Source organism: Hydra viridissima, unplaced genomic scaffold, assembly GCF_058129835.1.
Source record: "Hydra viridissima isolate aposymbiotic clone 2 unplaced genomic scaffold, HvirCarnegie_v1 scaffold_5, whole genome shotgun sequence".
In the NCBI taxonomy this organism is placed as follows: domain Eukaryota; kingdom Metazoa; phylum Cnidaria; class Hydrozoa; order Anthoathecata; family Hydridae; genus Hydra; species Hydra viridissima.
In genome coordinates, this window is record NW_028324304.1 from 9261241 (window position 1) to 9284733 (window position 23493).

A 23493-nucleotide genomic window follows, 5' to 3' on the forward strand; every position below is an offset into this window, starting at 1 on the left:
TAAAGTCCTCTTTTTTTTTCTGAAATAAAAACATTTTTGCAATAAAATATTTGTTCACATATTAAGGAGAAGAAGCATATAGTGCAACTCTAGTTTGTTTGTTTGGTCGATATTCATAAAACAAATGCAATGGTAGCTAAATAAAAAAAAATTATGTATTTGTTTTGTCAACGATACTCCATTTATGGTAAATTTTTTATAGTCGTTTTAAAATTCAGAATAGCAAAAATAAAAAGAATGTTACAATTTACAATAGATAATATACATATTAACATATATAATGACATATATAGATTAGACACTAGATAATCGGTCTCGAGTCTCGATTTCTCGTCTGGTATCGGTGCGATACCATACAGTATCGGTATCGAAATCACGCGATACTGGTATCAAAAGTATCATTAATGTTGGTACCGTTTGGTATCGTTTGGTCTCGATCCGATACTTTACAGTATCGACTTCGAGATCACGCGATACTGATATCGAAAGTATCGGTTATGTTGGTATCGTTTGGTAGCGCTGCGATACCATACAGTATCCATATCGAGATCACGCGATACTGGCATCGAAAGTATCGTTTATGTTGGTATCGTTTGGTCTCGGTGCGATACCTTACAGTATCGATATCGATACTAGTATCAAAAGTTATCGGTTATGTTGGTATTGTTTGGTACCGATAGTATCATTTGGTATTGCAACTCGGGTCATCATGAGAACTTCCATGTTATTTTTATAAACGATTTGTAATTTGAAATAGTAAATTCGTATAATTAATGATATATATATATATATGGCTCATTAATTATAAAAAAAAGTTCTCTAAGCTGGTTGTATGACATCATGTTTATCATTTAATTTCTCATCTGGTATCTTTGTTTTAATTTAAATAATTGTGTGGTACCACTTCTGTATTTTAATTTCTCATCTGTTATCCTTATTACAATTTTTTCTACCGTGATTAAAAGGAAAGAAAAGATTTTTTCAACATTTATTTCTACATTAAATTTTTACAAATTATTAGATTATGTTAAACAGTGTGTAAGGGCGGACAAATAGGTAAGGGAGGGGGGTGGTATTCGGGGTAACTACCCCTTCCTCTACCAAAGAAACGTCAAACTTCAAAATATTATTGATAAAATTAAAAAAATAAGAAAAAATAAAAAAAATTTATATAACAATTCAATATATTTATTATTACTATCTTATAACCTTTTTTAAATCATTTTTAATATAAAATGAAACAGTTGTTTAATTTTGAAAAAACGCAAACCTTATTTTTTTTGGTCCGACTAACCCCTAGAACAATGACCTGGATCAGTCCCTGCAATGTGTAATTTTCCATGTCGTTATTCCAACTCTATCGAATTTTTATTCCATTCAAGCGAAAATTTTCTGTGCAGATATAATCTCCAAGGGAATAGTTTTGCAATCATTAAAGAGTGTTTTTCATATAATTCTCCAAAGAAAATTGCTTGTGATGCAATGGTTAATGATTATTCTAAACGAGTATTAGAAATGGTTGTTCAAAGGGAATTAGTTTTGTAACTATCATTAGTTAGAGTTTTTCATATAATTCTCCAAAGGGAATTGCTTGTGATGCAATCGTTAATGATTATTCTAAACGCTTATTAGAAATGATTGTTCAAAAGGAATTGCTTTCGTAACAATCACTACAGTTATTTTGATTTAACTAATTGTGTGATATCGCATTCATACTTTAATTTCTCTTCTGGTATCGTTACTTTAATTAAATCTCTCGTGGTATCGTAATTCTCGCTTTGTTCTGTGTTCAACATTCAACAACTAAACTTTAGTTTTAATGTTAAAGAAAGCTAATCTTCACTCGTTATGCCTTTTACAACATCTTTAATATGGGATTATTTCAAGAAAAGTATAGGTAAGCACTACTTACTAAGTATTTTTTATACTTTATCTCAAAAGTATAAAAAATACTTAGTAAGTAGTGCTTGCCTATATTTTTCAATTAGTAGTTGATCATAACATCATTATTTTGATTGCTACTGAGTGCTTGCTGTTCAGTTTTGCTGATTCTGAAAATTTTAAGAGGTTTATGAACAAAATATTACCAAATGCCATAATAAAACATTCAACAACTTTCTCAAAAAATAAACTCCCTCAGCTTTACCATACACTAAAGGTAGTAATGCATGAAGTTATGGAAAAAGAGCTCATAGATCTTAATCAGGTTGCCATAACCACCGACCACTTGACATCAAGGGCAAATGGTTCATACATGTCCGTGACATTACATCATATCTCGCCAGACTTTGCCCTAAAGAAATTTACATTTACAAAAGTACTTGATAACACACTCTCATACCCTGAATCATTAAAAAAATACCCAATAAACTGTGTGTTATTGATCAGGCATCAAATATGGCATGTGCTCTAAACAACAGTGTGTCTTTAATAACTAAAGAAGAAGGTTCTGCTACATGCAGTGATCACAAACTCAACACTGCACTTCAAAGAACAGTTGAGGGTACCCAGGAACTGAAAGATGCTTTTCTTAAAGCCAGCTCACTTACTACCAGGCTTCATAAATCGACAGCCTTCAGTGCTTCGTTGGAATATGCTTGCTCTAGGTTAGATGTGAGTTATCTCAAAATACCCTCCACAGTCACCACGAGATGGAACAGCCATTACGATATGCTGCACGTCATGCTTCGACTGAAGGTTCCACTCATATATTTACGCGATACAGAAAGTGATGATTGGAAGAAAACCGTACCTACAGATGAACAGTTCCTACTTTTTGACGCTATTGTTCCAGTGCTTAAATCTGTTAAAGAATTATCAGTTTTTTTAATCTTCTGACACAGAGAATTGACATGTCACTGTAGAAAGTAACAGCACTCATCAACTTCATCGAGAAAGAAAAAAATAATTATGTTACTCATGGAAACAACAAATTAGCAGAAAATTTCTTGGAGGACTTATTATCAGAACTAAATAAGAGATTCCCAGACAAAGGCCGTAAATTACCCGCATTTGCACTAGGACATTACCTTCATCCATTTTTTCGTGGACATCTTCTTGATGTTGACGATGAAAATAATCAAAAACTAGTTGAAAACCATCTCACAACCAAAGAATACTTTGAGAATTCTTCATTGTGTGTCTCAAGCTCTAGTAATAACAACGGTAGTAACGATTCCGTTGCTAATAATGCACAAGGTTGGGAGGAAAATGAGAACAATATTATTTTAGCAAAGTATAAGAAAGATACTAATTCATATCATATACACGAAAACCCTCCTATTAAAATTGAAATGGAAAAATGCCAAAAAACAATAAGATCCAAAAATGCAGGAAAAACTGACACCTTAGCATGGTGGAAGAAGCATGCAGCGGAACTTCTTATCCTTTCGGGTGTTGCAAGACCTTGGTTAGCAACTCCACCAACCTCTGCATCATCTGAAAGAGCATTTTCTGCTTCTGGCCTTGTCATCACTGATCGTAGATACAATCTCGATAGTGACAAGGCAGACAAGCTTGTATTTATAATGCAGAACTATTCCGCTCTTGAAAATTACATTAAAAAATGGCCCATCGAGCAAGAAAATGAAAGTGATATAGGACATGAATCAGACTTATCTTTGCCAATATTAATAGAAGAAAATCCTAAAATACCAACGAAAGTACGGCAAAGGAAAAAACAACGAATGGACGATAGCCAAAATATTATAGATTATTAAAAAACAATAACTAAATCTCTAAAAAGCAATTGTACTTGTATTTTGTTTATATAAAATTCAATAAGTCACATTTTAATTTTTTGTTTTTTTGTTTTATTGAGAGTCTCGATTCGAGACAATGCGATACTATACAATTCTTTTTATTATCGGTATCGTTTGGTATCGAAGCGATACTAATAGTATCGACATTGAAACATAAGCGATACCACACGATACGAGACATTCCTTCTCGGTATCGAGTTGTATCGAACCGATACTGATAGTATCGACATTAGTATATAAGTGATACCACGCGATACGAGACCATTCTTCTCGGTATCGACTTATACGATACCGATTATCTAGTGTCTGATATAGATAACATATATAGATAACATTATAGATAACAGATATAGTGCATTTTAGAGCAAAAAATTGCGTTTTGGAGCAACAAAATTGTTTTCTAGAATTCCTATACAGAGTTAAAACTGAGGATTTCCAAAAAAAATAGATCATTAAATGTCTACGGAGAATTTAAAAAAAAAAACCTTTATTGTTATTTAAAACACAGCCAGTGTTAAAATATTATCAAAAACTCCGAAAAATCTCATGGATAATTTTATTAGTAGTGTTATCATGAGTGTTGCCAATCATCATCTTTGTTAGGTTTAAGGAAAAATGATGCATTTAGTTTTGTTTACGTGTACTGACAGTCTGTTTATTTAAAACCAAATTTTTTAATTAAATTCCATCCTTAAAACCTTTTTTTTTAAATTCTTTGTTAACTATTTTAAAGAAGACTTTTTGCTTTTAAAAAAAGTTTCGAGTCGACTGCAAGCACAATAAATTTTAGAAGTTGTTTATATACAATTTCATTACTTAATTTAATTGACATCTATTTAGACGGTGTTATGCATAACTAGACCGCTTTTTTTTTATTTTTGAGTTATTGATACCTATTGCTTTTCAGGAGTTCAACATTTTACAGTAATAGACTAAATGATGGGTAGTAAATGGACTATTTTAATCCCGATATTGAATTTGTAAATTAAAACCAAAACAATATGCGTCTATTTTTGTTAAAATAATCTTTTAAACGTTTCACACTTTTCCAAGATTTCACGCAAACATCGTCAGATTCTCTGATTTCTATTGTTAACGAAATGCAAAAAATGTGTTTCGTTTTACACAACACCGTCTATTTATGGATCTGCTTTGATCATTTATGAATCTGCTATGATCATTTATCATAAGCTTTCCTAACAAGATTTTTTTTTCTTTCATTTAAATTCATTTTAATTGTCAAAATAAGTAGTGCTTTTTTTAGTTATAGATTACTTGTTGGTAGTAAAACTAAATTATTAACCCAAATTTTCCATTGAAAATAAATTTTGCGTATCAAAAACATTTTTTTCGTTATAAACGAAGATCATGTTGAAACAGTAAAATGGTAGTAAAAAATGATAAATGAAAACTTCAATATTAAATATTAATTTTTTTCTCAAAAAATATTTGTCTTTAAATTATCTTTATAAAAATTAACTTAGCAAATAAGTGAGCTATGGTGTGAGCTATGGTGTTTTGAAGTTTAAAATCTAATTTACTCAAAACAATTAAAATGTAGCTTGATCGTTTTTCCAGTGTGGTCTTCATATAAATATGCATAAATTAAGCTCACGGACCTTTTTCAGATTTCCAACAGATTAAGAATAGTTGTTAACTAAATTAGGGAAAGAGTATTGTGTGTCAGGTGTTTAAATGTCACTGACTTAATACTATCTATATACTATCTATAATACTATCTTATACTATCAGATGAGCCACAAAAAAAGAAATCACAAACACAACACTAAAAAAATATTATTTGGTTTTTGGACTCGACAAAAAGTCTCTTTCTGCTACATTTGTCCGCCTAACAGAGTTTGATAGACTTTCATTTATAGTAACTTTTTTCTCGAAAAATTTACGATGTAATTTGAAAGTAAAATTTCTGACAGTTACTCGTTCGAGCTATAGGAAACGGATGAAGACTTACAAAAAAATATATATATTTCTTCTAAAAAATGATTCATTCAGACTGTATCATCAAAAAAAGTATGAAAATTGATAAGAGTTGTTTAAACAATCACCCACTAAGAACAAAAAATGAAAAAAACATATAAAAGATGAAGTTCGAAATTAACATCCCTAACAATAGATTGCAACACAAGGGGATTGCAAAACAAGTTGGAGCAGCCTTCCTTGACTGCTTGAGCAATTTCATCCAGTTAATTGATTTTTATCCATTATTTTCTTTGACTAATTTAATTGATTATTATCCATTAATTGATATTTAACCATTTCAAGATAATACTAAAGGTTTATGCCATTAAGAAATAATAATAATATCAATGATTATTACAGCCCTAGTTCCCATAAAATAAATAGTGGACATATTCTATCGTCAAGATACTTGGTTGTGTATTGTGCTAACATTGCTTTTAATTTTATTTTGAACAAGTTAAAAGATGCTAACAATAGCATAAACAAGAAACTGCATCCAGCTCTATTGCTTCGTATGCAATAATAGAAAACTATAAAAGCTCAAAAGATAATTAACAAACTTCAAAATATCTGATTTACTTTAAAAGACTGAATAAGGAATTTGTATTTTATTTGTTAAATGACGAAAAATCAAACGTCGTTGCGTAGATAATTTCTACTTTTCATCAAAAATTTTGTGAAGAAAATCCGGAATATCCGGATGTATAACATGCTTTTCAAACATTTTCTTATGAAATTTCACATTTAGTAATCTACAAAACTTAATTTGGGGGTTGTTTCTATTATAAACAAGTTTAAAGGGCTTTAAAAAGAAACTCGAAATTTTTAATCGTGCGAATACAAATAACTTAATAAGCAGCTTGTCTTTTTTTGTGTCTATTTTTTGTCTTAACTGAAAATTTTAACCACACAATAAAATCTAATCGTTAAACTTAAAATTTTTTTTTTTAATACTAAGATTTAGTTTATATACAAAATAACAAGGCAAGTTCTTCTCACCCTTCAAGTTTTGCTTAAAGCTTTAAAAAAAAAACACTAAAAATAGCGAAATTCTCTGGAGGATGCAGCTGCACTGAAGAAAGATGGTGGACCAACAACACATTAAATTTACAAAACCTAAAAGTTCAACGACAAAAATACCGTGGTGTGAACCAATTCATCTTGAATTGATCAATTTAAAACGTGCTTGTCAACCCATCCGTCTACCTTTAAAAGAGATTGCAAAGTATCCTAAAATCTTATTATCAGAAAAATAATTCTAAGAGTAGGAGGTTCAAAAAATCGTATTAAAAAAAGAGAAGCAACAAAAGTTCTAAAAATACTTGAATCAAGTAAAAAACGTTTTAACATTTTTTTTTTTAAATTCCTATTACTAAAAGCAAAAAAAAAGTAAAAGAAGAAGTAAAAAGAGGTTGACACGCACAGTGGTCAGAATGCACAAAAAAATGTGCCGAAACTCCAAGAAAATGAGATTTTTTGATAGTTAGTACCGTGCTGTGACCTAACTATGCTTTAAGAAATGACAAATTTTGAATACATAAAATAAACATTGAGAGAAAAAAATTTTGTTATTTTATCTAACTAGATATCTAGTTAAAACAACAAAGTTATTTTCCACAAATGTTTCTTTTATATATACAAAATTTGTCATTTCTTAAATTAGGACTTTCTTAAAGCATTGGACTTTGTTATGACACACCACAGTGTATTAATATAAATTTGTTCGTTATGATTTGAAAACTCAATAAAAATCTTTTTTAAAAAAAATTGACCGAAAAAAGTTATTAAACAATGACACTAAAATGTCTTGCTTTAGCACTGATATCAGAGTTTACAAAATGACAAAAACTCGCAAAATATATGCAATCAAATAATTCAGAAAACTAAAACAAAAATGTGAATAAAAGCTGACTTACTAAATATAATTAAAGGATATTTCACCATTAAAATTCCAATGGGCACCACAGGAATTGAACTCGTCATTTCGAAAAGGATACAAGTCCGTTTGTTAAAACTTTTCAGGATCAAAAAAAATATGTTTCTTATCAAAAAAGTCTACGGTGCTTATAAAACTAAATATAGGAGTAGATAAATAAAAAACATATAGAATTTTTGTGAACTTTATTTATCAAAAAAAATATATAAATCATACAGATTTTCTTAAGTTAAACTTCTGGACTAATGCCTTTTTCAAAATGAATTCTTTTTTTTACATACAAATCCAAAGATTTTCAGAAAAATCTTTAGTTAATCATCTTTTATTTCTTGATATTCATTGTTTGTTAAAGTTGTTGGCCATGCAAAAACTTCTGTATAGAAGTTTTGATACTCTACTATTGAATATGGAATATATTTTTCTATTTTTTTCAAATCTGATATTTTTTTTTCATTGATTGGCACTTTCCCAGCATATGCAGGAGTATTACTTGATGGTAAGGATGGCTTGGTACCCATCCTTTGTAAGAGCTGGAAATCATGACTGACTAAGCAATCTATGGATTCACGTGTTGTCACTAGACCAGGTGTGGTTTTAGAGAAGGTAAAATGTGACACTTTAGAAATACCAAAAGTTACTTTTTTGTCCTTGGGTATTCCTTTGCCATAGGAATCCACAGATAGCACTAGTTTCTTATAATGGTTCGGCCACCATTTTTTTATGTCAATAATATCTTCAGTTTTAGGCCTTCTTATTTCAAAGTTTCCGTTAGCCCCAGCTATAAGATTTTCATACTCAGTTGGTGTGTAAATCCTGTCATTTTTTCGAATATGTCTTTTCGCTGTCCCAAACATTCTATCATTTGGCAGGAATGAGTGACCTCGTTTGGGTATGTAATATTGGATCTCATTTATATTGCTACCTAGTTCAGCTACCAGTGATAAAAGAACCCGGACCATGGCATGATTCCGATTTTGGCCAGCACAACCATCTGAAAATAGGTGCAGTTCTTTGGCATCATTGCCAATATATTTTTTAATATAATCCAGTACAAAAGTACATACTTCATTGGGACCTTTGTTAGCAACTCCTTCACAATAAGAATAAAATACTGATTTTCCTGTTTTAAGATCATATATGCAAAACTCATATAGCCATAATTGACGTAGATAAAAAATCTCCTGGACAGGGATATGTGGAAGTGGCAAATTTTGCATAAAATCAAATGCAATCCCATACACATTCGGATCATTCTTGCACTTAGTTTCTACTTCCTGTATTTTCTTGTAAAACTTATTTGCTTGTCTTTTATGGATCTCAATATCTGCTTGATAGACTCTTTTTGCATTTTCATTAATGTGTGGATTTTTTAGTTTAATCTTTAACTCTTCACACAGTCCACAGACATCAATTTGCTTTCTACCAAATGATAAGCTAAAATTTTCCTGGAAGTATTTTAAGTAAAATTTATATTTAACAGGATAATCTGGATATTTTTGTTCATATAATGTTTGCATAATTTTCACATTGAGTTTTTCATCTAAATAATAAGATGATGCATCTTTATTATAGTAGTGCATATGTTTAACAGGAAATGACTCAATATGCTCTTGTATTTTAATTAATGTATCACCAGGCAATGCGTTGCTTCTTGATCCCTCAGATTTACCTCTGTGATCTATGGGCTGCTCATTTCTTTTTAAGAAAACACATAAACGTCTAACTTGTTTCATTGAAATTCCATGCATACTGCAAAAAGCTTTCTTGCACACTTTTTTTCTAACACCATTTATCTTAATGTGATAAATAAAGGTAAATTCTTTTTTCTTAGGTTCTTCAGATCTAGGACGTTTTCTCTGTATATCCTTTTTTTCAATTAATGACTGCAAATATGTGTCTAGGGCGTTTTTGCTATCAAATTTGTTAACAAACTGTATAGTACTTTTCATAGCATCTTCAGATATAAGCTCCATACATTTTGAATTGCATCTATAAACAAAGAAAACAATAAACATTATCTTGAGGTAATAATATAAGAACTATACTATTACCTTAAGGTAAACATTAACTGCTAATTATTGGTGGTAAAAAATCATGAGCCAATAAACAAAATAACAAGATAGAAAAACTAACCTGCAAGAAGCTCCTGTATCTCTTGGTGGCACATCATTCCCTTTGTGGTTTTTATGAGCTTCTCCAGCAACTTTAGCTTTTTTTATTTTAGTATGTTTATATTTTTCACTGTTTGTTATACCAGACACTCTTTTTCTAGATTTATAAGCTTTTTCGGCAAGCTCGCGATTCTCCATTTTTGTAACTGATAAAGTGATGTTACATTTGATAGTTGCGCTTCGTTTCACGTGAAAGCGGCATAAGTCCAGGACTGGTGCCATTTTCAAACAGACTCTAATTTTCATTTGCCTTAAAAGTTGACTTGTGGTATATGGCAATGCTCCTTTTTCAAATGAAATATGTAAAACACTTCAATAAATAAAATGGCTCAAAAAAGTGAAATTCAAAAAAAATGTGACTTGTGCCCTTTTCGAAATGACGGGTTCAATTAAAAACATCAAAAAAAGGGTTTAAAAACAACACCAAAAACGTTTACAATCATTAACATCATTAAATTATAAATTTTACAAGTAACATTACAGAACTTAAAAATTTAATAAAAATTGCAAACAAGAAAAAAAGAAGTCAATAGATGTAACATTAGTTATTAAAAAACTTTACCTAAAAATTATTTCTGAATATTTCTTGAATTGTTTCGAATATGCTAGAGTTTAAGAGTCAACTTAGTGTTTACTTAAAAATAGTGCAAATTAAATTGTGTTAATTTTAAGATAAAACTTAAGAAATGCTAAAATGCTGTTCTATAAAATAAATAAACTGTGCATATTGCAAAAAGTATTGTTTCCCAACTTTTCTTCAGTGACCCTGCGTGGTTGCTTAAATCTCCATCAAAACACTCCGCCTAAAAATGACGAAAGCACTTGTAAATGATCAACCAACTGGTCCCTGATACTGGTCAAAAAAATTTTTTTTTCTTTGAATCTTTATTTTAATGACCATTATCTGATTCTTTAAAATCTAACAAAGGTTTTTTTTTCTACTTTGGAAGATGTAAATTTAAAGTGGCACAATTAATCAGGGGTATTTAAAAAAAAAAAAAAATTACGCTCATCTTAGTGATATAAATTTATGTGTTATATTTTATATGAGTTATATTTTTTATGTGTTATATTTTATTATCATAATTTTATGAGCTTTTTTTATTTCTACAACTGCACTGTTAGAGAACCCGCCACTTCCTCGATCAAAGAAGATAAAATCTATAATACTTAATATGCTATATGTTTAAATACTCTTACCTTGCAAGAAGTAACAGTTATCAAAGGGTCCAGCCTACGCACTTCATAAATGGTTGCTGCGCATGCATTGCTGCATTCATCAAGGGAAGTGCAACTTCGTACAACTACCTCAGTTGATCTACCGTACTTCTGTGCTGTTACAGTCAATGTTCCACATCTGTAATTTATATCATCAGGACAGTATCCAACTGTCTTGATATTATAACTTTCAAGAACACATTTCAAACTGAATGCTGAAGTAAAAAAAAAAAAGACCAATTTTTATAATTTAAGAAGATAAACTTTTAAAACCAACCCAACCGAAATTTAATGACTTACTACACGGAAGAAAAAACAAGACATGAAGTAACTGCATAATGGAATCTTAAATCAACCCAACGAGCCGACAACGTAATTGCATAAAAAAACTTCCTTCTACATGTACAGCGTTTTAGCTTAAGCTTTAATAAAAAAAAATAATCCAGACTTATTATAACTCTTTGACCTGATGTTCTTTTCACAAAACCTAAACTAAAAATCTGACAGCATTTTATGACCTATTCAAGTGTTAGATAAAACAAATGTTAGATAATGTAACTAAACTTAAACTCCAGTCCAATATTCTAACATTTTGTCATAGACACTTAAAGTTCAGTACACTAAAATTGTTACTCAAGAATTTGAGTTTTCTTGACTGTGGATTTTGTGCGGCACTTTTCATTTTTATCTGTAAGAACGTAAGGTCAGTGGAAGTAACTTTTTTTTTATCGACCTTTGGATCTTCGAAACATTTTTTTCGGCATTGTTATTGAACCCTAAAGATTCATAAAAAATTAAAGAGAATGCTATTTATACACAACAATAAAGTCGCTTACGAAACCGAAACCTCATTATGATGACATATGCTGAAAGCACTATGATAATTTAAGCAAAATAAAATACCTGAAAATTTATGAAACCGAAAAATAATGTAACTGCACGAACTGCAAAATGTTTTAATTTTAAACAGCTTACAGTTAGCTTTAAGTTGAGTTAACTATTGTTACAGCAATTTTTGCGGACGTAATTTGAAAGAAATAGAATAGAAAACCATTTTAAAAAACCAAATCTATCCGAAAAAAAGCAATTTTCAAATGGAAAACATTAAAATTTCGAAACGTTCTGTTCAATATTAGAAATATTTTTAATACTGTAAATATATAGTACACTCTAAAAACGAGTCCGTTAAAAATAACGGAATTTTCAACAGAGTAGTCCCTTGTTTTTTAGCTGAGTGAATTGTCCGTAAAACTTACGGAGTCAATATGTAACAGAGTCAGTCCGTTAAGTTATTTCTACGGAACACTATGCAAAGTTTGCAGACAAGACCGTTAAAAATAGTAGTTACATTTTCTCACGTTTCAATTTGCCTATTATTACGCTAAAGGTAATTTTACTTTAGCGTAATAATAGGCAAATTGAAACGTGAGAAAATGTAATTTTATCTTTTTTGCATTTAATTTTTAATAATGTTAGCAAGAAATTATTTTATTTTCTAATGTTAACTGTAATAATGAAGCTTTTAGAATATTTATTTGATTATATATATTCAAATGCGATGATTATTTTGTAAGTAAATGAATTTCACATATTAAGTTCTTCTTAATGGCTAATGTTAGTATCAGCAAAAAAAAAAGTTTAGCCAAACTTGTATTTATGATGACGCTTATAATTTTTTGAAAAAAAAAAGCAAGATTTTTAAAATTTTCAGAAATACTTGTATTTAAGTTCAGGTTTAGCTTTATATACTAAATTTTACTTACTACAAATAATATAAAGACTAAATAATATATAAGCAAATATTGTCTTGTCTTTTTTGCATTATTAAGTGTCTATTTCTTAACTGCCTTCAACATTGCATGAAGCTGATAAACTGATGCTGGAAGTGGCTGTTTTTCTCCAACGTTGTAAACTAACTGCAAAAATTAAAAAAAAGTCGCACATTCTTCTGTATACTTCAAGTTGAAACACCAAAAAAGTTTAAACAATCGTTCAATACCCTCTTCAACTGATGACCCAGCTGTAGTTAAGGACTTCTCCGCAGCAATTTTTACCAATAGAACTTTGTCGCTAATATTACCTTGTATGAGAAGCAATGGATATGGTTTACAGCAGTTTTCTGCAGCTTCTGTCATGGAACTTCCAGGCTGAAATATAAAAAATAAACAAGGTGGGTTAAATTAAATGTTATTTGCTATAATGACTATTTGATATTTTTATTTTGTGCTGCAGTACAAGGTAAAACCACATAGTCATTGTATAGAATAATACTTTATTAAACATGAATACTAACATGGGTTTTAACATGAACATTTATTATTACAATTTCTGGATGTATATTTGTATGGCTTTTTTTTTTCATTATATTGACAGTTTGTAACTCATAAATGTATTTTTAATAAAAAATATCTTTCTTTATTCTTACTTTCAATTATTTTATTTTATTTCGATGACCTTTATTTAACACTAAAATAAGCATTTAAGACATAGAAACAGTACATCTAAAGTTTTGTAACTGGAAATTATGCCTTAGCTTGATAATTGTTTATCTTTATCTAAGAAACTCAAAAACTAAAAGTTGTGTACAAATTATTACATAAAAGCTATGATTAGTTTTTTTTATCTCATTACAAATACAAATTAAAGTTCTTATTGAATCAGGAAAATTATAGAAAATAACCTCAACAATCCTCATTAAATGGTTGAAAGACTCCATTCCTGAAATCCTCTTCTGTTTCACAGTTGTTCTCAGCAGCAGTGAAACAATTTTGCAAGCATGATATGCATGCCAACCTTTAAAATTGAATAATTAGAACAGTCATGTTTTGGTTCTGATTTTTAGTTTCAGTTAAAATAAATACAATCAAGTTGGAATATTATACTATATCTTCGTTTAATATTTAAATAAGAACACAGGGTTTAAACACTTCTCCCAGTTCATTTCTCTTATTATATCGTTATATCCGATATTTTTTTCCACATTAGCATACCACCCACCCATCCATAGGACAATTCAAATATGCATAACACATACAAGCCACAGGTTTTTTTCTACCTTGATTTGCACAATTACTTTGACCCTATCCATTAAACATTATGCACACATTTTTTAAGAGCTTATTCTTTTTGGAGAAAAAATTCAAAAATATATCTAAATAAGAATAAACACTGAAGGAAACACACCATTATCGCCTCTTTTGGCATCCGCTGCTATCAGTTCTATTGATTTATTTCCACTTAGTTCCAATGCTGGGACTAATATTTCTGTCCGAAACACTGATAAAAAATCTGTAGTGCAGTCAGAAAACATCATTTGAAGCTCAATATCTAACTGTAATAAAAATACAAATATTGCACATTATTTTGTTACTTACATGGTTTATGAAATGTCAATTTCATAAAAGCAATCAAAAAATTCCATTCATTACTATAAAAACATTAAAAACATTTTTTTTAAAATTATATGAAAAGTATTTTTATTTTTTGTAGTTAGTGATTTAAAGTAAGTTAAATGATTTTTCAAAAATTTGGAACATGAGTTTTAAAATATAAAAAAAGGTAACTTAAAAAAAACTCACTAGTTCAGGCATTGTCTGAAATTTTGGATACATTTTTAATATCGTAGACAAGGTGGGTGATTCATTCTTGATCCAAAATTGTCTGATGCAAAATGTTTTTTCTAAACACTCCTTAACTTCATGTGTTCGAGTATTTGATAAAAACACAAGCTTTTCTACATCTCCACTATTATCATTAAATTTACCTATAAGAATAAATTTAAAAAAGCCAACATTTTATTGCATATTATATTCTTAATCTTGATTGTGCAATGGAAAATGTATAAAACTTGTATAAACCACAGCTGTTCTGATAGTAACAGACTGGAGCTTAGAAAAAAACAACTGGGGCAAGGCCTACTTAACACCAAAGTAAAATTATTTTAAATATTAACAAAAAAAATCTCAAACAGAAATCATAAACTATATTCTGTCACAATAAAAATAATTACCTTTGCAAACAACACAATCAGTTAATTTTAAGATTCATTAGAATAATCTGATGAAGCAGATGTTTGGGAAGATGCACAAGGTTCATTATTTTTATCAAAAGCTAAATAATTAAACAGAATAATTAAACTGTGTTAAATTAAAAGAACTTATTCATGATAACAATTTTTAGAACATAAAAGAATAAATGAAGCAAAAAACATAAAATGTATAGTTTTTACCTAATAACTTTAGCTCTGTCTTTTTGTATTTCATATGTGTAGCTTTGTCACAGTTAAGATTTCTCTTTTTCCAATTATAAACCTTACGCTCACCTGAAAATTTATTGACTAAATAAAATAAACAGAAGCATTTATTATGTTAATTTTATAACTGAAATATTTAACAAGTATACTTACTATCCCAATCTCTTCTAGCATTTTCTGTACCCCGCTGCAAAAATCCTGAATATGTGGATGCATCAAAGAAAACGGTTGCCTCCATACCAAATAGTTCTCCCAGCAGATTAGCAACATCTTGTTTATGCCTGCATGTAGGGTAATTTCCAAAAACATTAATCATTTTATGGACAACCAGCCGGGTAATTGCCTGACGAGCCAAAACAGTAAAAACTCCTGTTGACAAAATTGATTTGACATAATCTGTTGTGACCTAAAAAATAAATTTACAACGCTGATCTATTTACAAATTTATTATTAGATTCATGAAATTAAAATACTTTTTAAAAAAAGTTTAAATTAGAAATATCAAGCTAACTCCACACCTGAGATATTTAGATATCTTGGGTTAGCTACTCTGTAAATTCAAACATTATTATGAATGGAATATTTTATTACAAATATATAATAAAGCCTTACTGGATGTTTTAAAAGGTATTGTTTAAATGACTCCATACTAATAAAAGGATTGACTTTGTCAGGTTAGGCACACCCAATGCTAATAACATCAACTGTAGAAAGAGAAATGTTGCGAGAATGAAGATTTTGTTGAGGTATATTTTGATTAAATTTTTCTTGAAGTGAAACAGGAGTACATGGCTACAAATAAAATTACATAAGCTATTACACATTAGAATTATATTGTAAATATTTTTACTCAACATACTCATCTATTTAATACTTCAATTTCAAAGTCTCTACCTGTGGGAGTTGCTTAGACCATTTCTCACCATTCACCAGAAGAGTGTAAATTAAGTTACTCCCCATTGCTTGCATCATTTCAAATGAACATTCAATCTCTGTTCCATCTTCTTCAACAACTAATCTGATTGAATCATTGGTAGAAAGGTTGAACTTTTGTTTAACTGTTAACAAGTACAATAAAATAAATACAAATACACAAATGATTATGTTCAAAAAAGACAAATAATTATACAAGATTTTTAAAATAAAACTGTTTAATTTGTGAAACAACTGTAAACTTTGGCTTTTAAATAATATAAACAAAGAATCTTTGTATAGAATATGTAATTAGTAAAGCTAATTACAATTTCAAAAAAATGATTTAATTTTAGTAAAAGTTGAGTCAACAAAATAATATAAGAATATTTATTCAAATTAAATCAGTAAAAAAAAGAATACTAATTTAAATTAATTTGTAGTGAGTGTTAATGAAAGTTATTTTCTCATTCTCAAATATCACTGAATGTTTGGCTGAAAGTTTTGGCTGCAGAATCAATGAAACCATCGAAATTAAAAAAACATCTTCTGACAAGACATACAGAACATGCTGGTAAAGATGTGTTATTTTTTGAAAGAAAGCGAAATGACCTAAAACGACAGCGCCTTGATTCTAGTGGAACATTCAAGCAAGAATTAAAAGCTGCTGTTGAAGCAACTTACTCTGTGTCTTATCTAGTTGCCAAAAAAATGAAGCCCCATAACATTGGGAAATAGCTACTTTTGCCAGCTGCAAAAATCTTAGTCAAGCAAGTGATAGGTGATTCTGCAGCAAAAAAAACTTAATCAGGTGTCCTTGTTTAATGACACAGTTCATAGAAGAATTATTGAAATGGCAACAGATGTAAAAGAATGTGTTGTTGGAGAAATCAAACAAGCTGGTTTATTTAGCATGACACTGGTTGAATCAACTGATGTACAGTCATGTGCACAGCTGTTGGTATATGTAAGATACAAGTGGATGGAAGATATTAAAGAAGAGTTCTTATTTTGCAAGCCACTGAAGCAACATACAACTGGAGCTGAAGAATGGCTTTGGTGGATTCTTTATTTTTGAAGAAGGTCTAGAATGGAAATATGTTTGTGGTATCTGTTCAGATGGAGCTCCATCAATAATGGGTGTGCATGTTGGTTTTGTTGGACTTGCAAAAGAAAAAAATTCTGAAATTTTGATAAACCACTGTACGATTCATAGACAAGTTTTAGCTTCCAAAACATTTCCGGATACACTGCTAGAAACACTGAATAATATAATAAAGATTGTGAATTATGTGAAGTCTAGTGCACTTAGTACAAGACTTTTTAAAGAATTATGTAAAGATATGGATGCTGAATACCATAATCTTTTGTATCATACAGAAGTACGTTGGTTGTCAAAAGGAAATGCTGTCACTCGAATATTGTAGTTGAAAAATGAAATAAAAGCTTTTCTACAAAGAAAGATTGATGCTGTGAAGGCTGAGAAAACACAAACTGCAAAAAAAAATTAAAAAGCAGGAGGAGATGATAGAAATGAAATTGATAAATGTCATAAGTCATGATTATTTTGACCTGAAACTTGGTTATTTAACTGACATATTTTCTGAACTGAATCATCTTAATTTTCAACTTCAGGGCAGAGAAACCAATATCATTGATTTTAGAGACACAATTAAAGCTTTTATCAGAAAATTGGAAAATTGGCACAGAAAGGTAGAGTTAGAAAATGTTGCAATGTTTTCAAATGTGAAGCTATCTTCAGAAATTATAGAAATGATAACTGAACATTTGAAGCAGTTGGCATCTGAATTCAATAACCATTTTCCAGAGCTATCAAATGAAATAGCAATATTAGTCAAAGATCCATTAAATGCTCCTGTGACATGCATTCCAGATGAAAAAGATGCTGCACAGACACAGTTAATGCAGCTGCAAGAAGATACATCTGCAAGATTGATGTTCGAAAAAGAGAACTTAGTTGGATTCTGGCCAAAAATTGGTGCCAGTTACCCAATGTTATCTGAAATGGTTATGCCAGTGCTATTGCCATTTGCATCAACTTATTATATGATATTCCACAATGCTTATGTTAAAGTCAAAACAACAAAGTGTATTGAACATTGAATATGATATGAGGCTAGCACTATCAAAGACAAAACCAAGAATTGAAAAACTGTGTGCAAAAAGCAACAACAACCATCACACTAACCAAATAAATAAAATAAAAAAATTTTTTTTTTAATTAAAAATCAGTACTTTTAATGTTTTTTGGGAAACCATATTCAATAATTGCTAGGGAGGTCACTGTTTTCTGGTAAATCTTAAAGGGGGTGCTGGACTAAAAAAGGTTGAGAACCCCTGATTTAAGTATCCGGTACTGTTAACAGTTGGTGATGTGTCTGCAATAATTTGTGTAATGCTGGTTGAACTATTTCCATTATCATTTTTTCTATTATTAATTATCTGTTTATCATCACCGGCTTGTATTTCAATTTGCAATGGAGCAACAAAACCTAAATTTGATTTACAATAAGTCAAAATTTTTGCTTCAGAACTAACAATGGAAAAGGCTTTGTCTAACAAAGCCTCACTTTCTAATATTTCTACAAGATCATGATTAGGATCAAGAGTAAAACCAGCTTTACTCAAGTAGTTTTTAAGACAATCTGCATAATTAGAAGAAAAGTAATTAATTAATGCATGAACTTCATTACTAATTTCAAGCTGAACAATTGTTGGAATAGAATGTTTTTGCCCCAAACCAATCACAAACATTGCAAAATGTTTTTGCAGTTTAAGAACAAAATCATTAATATCTCTGTTAAATGGTTGATTGAGTGTTGAACTTGCTAGTTCCTTGTCAAAATTACAATTGAGTAATTCTAAGTTTTCATTAACAGATGAATGCAAACTTTCATCAACATTTGTCTTGTTTCTGTCAGCATAATATATTTAATTGTTTTTTATTCGCATGTGTTGTCTTAAAACTTTTATTGTGTTGTATGTACAGGGATAACCATCAAGCCCACAAGCTACAGTAAAATTAGCTTCAACTTCGTGGCATATCTGAAGGTGAGTCAAATATTTACTTAAAATAAACTTTTTAACTTGACAAAAAGAGCAGATGAAACTTGAAATACTCAACATTTCAAAAATTAATCTAAAAAATACAGTAGAATAATTATTAAATACTAACCAACAAACTTTGGCTTCAAAACACTTAGGTCTACTGTGTCCAAATAGTTACAAGTGTCATTAACTGTCCTTTTAAAGAATGGTATTGGAACATCATTAGTAGCCATGAAAATTACTACGAATAAAAAAAACAAATTTATTGGATATTGCTGAAACCATTTATAAACAAACAGTAAATAAGTATTATAATTATTTTTCAAATGAGTATATGTATATATATATATATATATATATATATATATATATATATATATATATATATATATATATATATATATATATATATATATATATATATATATATATATATATATATATGAAGACCACACTGGAAAAACAATCAAGCTACATTTTTGCTTTTTTTGGGTTTCTCCCCCTGCTATATTCAGCTGCAGTTTAACTATATAATAATTGACTATATAACTAGAAAACCAATCTAATTACACAGATATTTAACTTAGCAAATAAGTGAGCTATGGTGTTTAAAATCTAATTTACTCAAAACAATAAAAATGTAGCTTGATCGTTTTTCATATATCATATTTTTTTAGGTTACCTAATAATTTGTATAAGGTTACCTAACCCATAAAGCAGTCTTATTCTGACCTATACTATAATAAATAGTATAGGTCAGAAAAGAGATTATAACCAAATAGATCACAAGAAATTCAGGCCATACTCTGAACTTTTAGGTTACTATACTGTATATTATTTGATCACTTAGTTTACTATACTAAAGTATAGTAATCTAATTGATCAAAACAAGTTCAAAGTATGGCCTGAAATTCTATTTTGTTAGTTAATCTAATAGGTACTTACAGGTACCCATTAGATTACGTAACAAAATTCAAAAAAGCAAAGAGTTTTTTATAGGCTATGAAATTTATAATCAGCTGACTAGCACATACATTTGAACCTTGCACATGCAAAGAGAGATTGAAAAAATAATAACTAAAAAATACTTACAAGTGCTGAAAAAATAACCGAATTATAAGGATAAGAACACGTGAGTTTTTTAAAGAACCTTTTAGCAATTTTTGGATCGAGTAAATTATTCATAGAACCTTTAAAGCATAGTTAAAAACCCGAAGGTTCTTGGAAAAACAGTTTAAGCATTTAAGAACCCGAAGGTTCTTTCAAGAATCGAAATGCAGCAATAAGAACCTGTAAGTTCTTTGAAGAACCGAAGAGCAACATTAAGAACTGAAAAGTTCTTTAAAGAATCGATAAGAATCCTTACTTTTTACAGTGTACCGTGCACACTGCTTGCATTAGCATAAAACATTTGAAAACCACTCTATAAGAACTGTAGTCTTAGCACAATAGTTGAAAATGGTGAGCAGTTTGAAATGTTCATCACGGTCCCCTTGGGCCTACCACCATCTTTTCTTTCTTCTTTAAAACTCATGACACTAAAAAACATAAATGGTCAAAACCCCACTTTTACACTACTTTAAAGACCTTTCTTTACACAGAGGACTTTTTCCATCAGATTTTTTCTGTGATATGAACTTTATCTAATACCCCCAAAATTGTTCGGTAGTTGATGACCATGAGATCTTAAGTTCTTCAATAAATGATTGACACATGTTTAAGTGCATTAATGATGCAGATCCCAAGTTCAAACAAACAATAATTGATTGGAACTGCAATGCAAGCATTATAATCACAAGTATCATTACTTAAAGAAAAATCTTTTATCTCAGGCAAGCAATGTTTATCATGAGATTCATCAGAATATTTTTCTGAAAAAAACTGATTACTAGATTCACATTCACATATAGATAGGTGAATGCAAAAAATGATCTGTTGTTAATTGAAAAAAATATCTTAAAATGAAATTCAGTCATTCCACTGTAAGTTTTTAAATGTTGGTGTGGATTAAAAAAACTTAACAATAAATAGATCTTTTTTCTAATACATAAAATTTTTTATGTTATTACAATGTTCAAATATTTCTTATTTGATTTTTGGAACAAATTTAAGTCTACACCAGCCTATATTATAGGGATCGATGTTATCATGTGTAAATACCTGCAGGCTTTAGCAAGTATATAGGACTCATATTATTATCATTACATAAACGGGCATATAGTCAATAATAACATTTACTAATGTTTAACTAATATATGATTTTAATAAATTGATAAAAAATTTTAATAACTTGATAAAAAATTTATTACAACAAATAATTAAACAAAGTAAAAGTTAAAACAAGTATTTATCTAATAATATTATATAGAAATATAATAGTTGTATAAATAATAAATATAATAAATATATAATATAAAAATATTATATATATATATATATATATATATATATTATATATATTATATATATTTATTATATATATATATATATATATATATATATATATATATATATATATATATATATATATATATATATATATATATTATAATAATAATTTAAAATCAAGAGCACCGCACTATTTTTATTCAGCTTTCGATTTTCATGTTGTAATTCATTTTAAGAAACACTTACACGTGCATACTATTATTTTATTTAAATGCATTCCACTCTATCCACCGTATTTTAAAATCAAACATAAGGTTATTTTTGGCCGCTGTAACCCAATTTTTTATTCGTACATAAACATAGAACTTTAAATGTTACTGTTTATGATTTTTACGCTTTTAAAAGACTTTAACTGCCAGTTCAGCTGCCATCTTAGTGGGCCAAATTGGCTTCAAAAAAATTCCCCATATGCGCTATTCAGTTATTATTATGAGATCATTGTGGACGAACTTTGACAACGTAAAAATTCCTTAGACGTCCGAGCACGTCGTGAATGAGTGGACTCGTTTTGCTCATCTACCTCTGTTTACTGAGTTCTATTAATTTTCTATCAATACCACATCAATGCTTTTTCCTTCTATCAATGTTTACTGAGTTTAAAGGTCATTCATGTATTAACAGTTTGTTATATTGACTAATTTCGAAGTATCTATATAATAAAATGGAATACCTTGTCAGACTACTATAAAGAGTTTTTAGAAAAAATTTTTTCAATAAATATTTTAATGCAAGATTTTGTTTTATTTCACAAAGCTCACTTTATTCAAAATTGGTGCGCCAAGAACGGTGCGCCCGAATTTCATCGTTTTGAATGTATGGCCTCCCTCAAGTCTGGACCTCTATCTAATCAAACAATAGGAATGCAGCTGTAGACAAAAGTCTGTGAAAAATAACACAAAACATCGATTAACTAAAAAAAGCTTTCATTACAACAAAGGATGTCTCCACAGGCCACCGCACAGTGACTCAGGGCGATCAAAAAAACGCCAAAAACTCAACAGCTGATATTTCATACCGAAAACATGATTAGTTATTAGCATTTTGATATTAACTTTTAAAAGAAAAACAAAATTGAGAGTTGAACAAGATATATATTCAATTGCACAATATAGAATTAATAAAAAACATTAATTGCCTATAACTGTTTAATGCATAATTGTTTTTGCCCACTGTAATTGCTTACTGTAAATATCAAAAAATCATTGCAGGTATTATATAAAGGAAATCCGAAAATGCTTCTGCTCATAACACACCTTTCAAAAACATGGCACCATTTTTTTTATAAATTGATTTTACATGTGTTTTATAATTTATAATTCACTTTAATTAAAAATTGAAAAATCCAGATTTGAACCGCTTTTTATTGAAATTTAAAACAAGTACTTAATAATAACGGTGGACTAATTAGATAAGTTTTATTACAAAATTCTAAGTGTATATGTCGCAAAAAACCTAAAAAACTCTGAAAATCGAACTTTGAAACAAGATGTCCTGCAGATAAAAATTGTAACTTACAGCAATTTGTAGTTAAAAACATGGCGCTTAAACCATTTTACAACTAACGCATAACAAGATTTTTTGGATAACAATAACAATATATTTTTCGCAAATTAAAAATTTAGTCAACTAAATTTAGTTAGACGAAAATGTTAGTCGATTAAATTTAGTTACGGTTTTTTTAGTTAAGTTAGTTACAATTTTTAGTTTTGGTCACAACACTAGTTATCTTATGATCACAATCAGCGT

The 23493-nt window shown here is 29.2% G+C and overlaps 2 protein-coding genes and 2 pseudogenes across 5 annotated transcripts in view; 2 read left to right on the forward strand and 2 right to left on the reverse strand.

The window, feature by feature from the left end:
* LOC149888489 (uncharacterized) overlaps positions 1-23493 on the forward strand; it is a 242973-nt gene that overhangs the window by 157578 nt on the left and 61902 nt on the right. The gene's annotated exons all lie outside the window — the stretch shown is intronic.
* Positions 2671-3719, forward strand: LOC149888499 (uncharacterized; annotated as a pseudogene).
* LOC149888500 (uncharacterized) lies at positions 7851-11507 on the reverse strand. The gene is made up of 4 exons (XM_090088372.1): positions 11367-11507; positions 11049-11281; positions 9811-10651; positions 7851-9666 (listed from the first exon to the last, which is right to left on the reverse strand). Exons 3-4 carry the CDS (start codon positions 10092-10094, stop codon positions 7989-7991), a joined length of 1962 nt encoding a protein of 653 aa, XP_089944498.1. The 5' UTR covers positions 10095-10651; positions 11049-11281; positions 11367-11507; the 3' UTR covers positions 7851-7988.
* Positions 12762-22513, reverse strand: LOC145187155 (uncharacterized; annotated as a pseudogene). The gene is made up of 11 exons (XR_016452614.1): positions 21934-22513; positions 19427-19540; positions 16213-16376; positions 15931-16110; positions 15472-15724; positions 15295-15387; positions 15076-15176; positions 14645-14829; positions 14250-14397; positions 13747-13859; positions 12762-13213 (listed from the first exon to the last, which is right to left on the reverse strand). The product of XR_016452614.1 is annotated as an uncharacterized LOC145187155 (transcript).

Coding starts and splice junctions, on each gene's coding strand:
- LOC149888500 (XM_090088372.1), bottom strand. CDS start 10,094: ATGAAAATTAGAGTCTGTTTGAAAATGGCACCAGTCCTGGACTTATGC. Junction 9,667..9,810: donor GATACAGGAGCTTCTTGCAG/GTTAGTTTTTCT, acceptor CTTTGTTTATAG/ATGCAATTCAAAATGTATGG.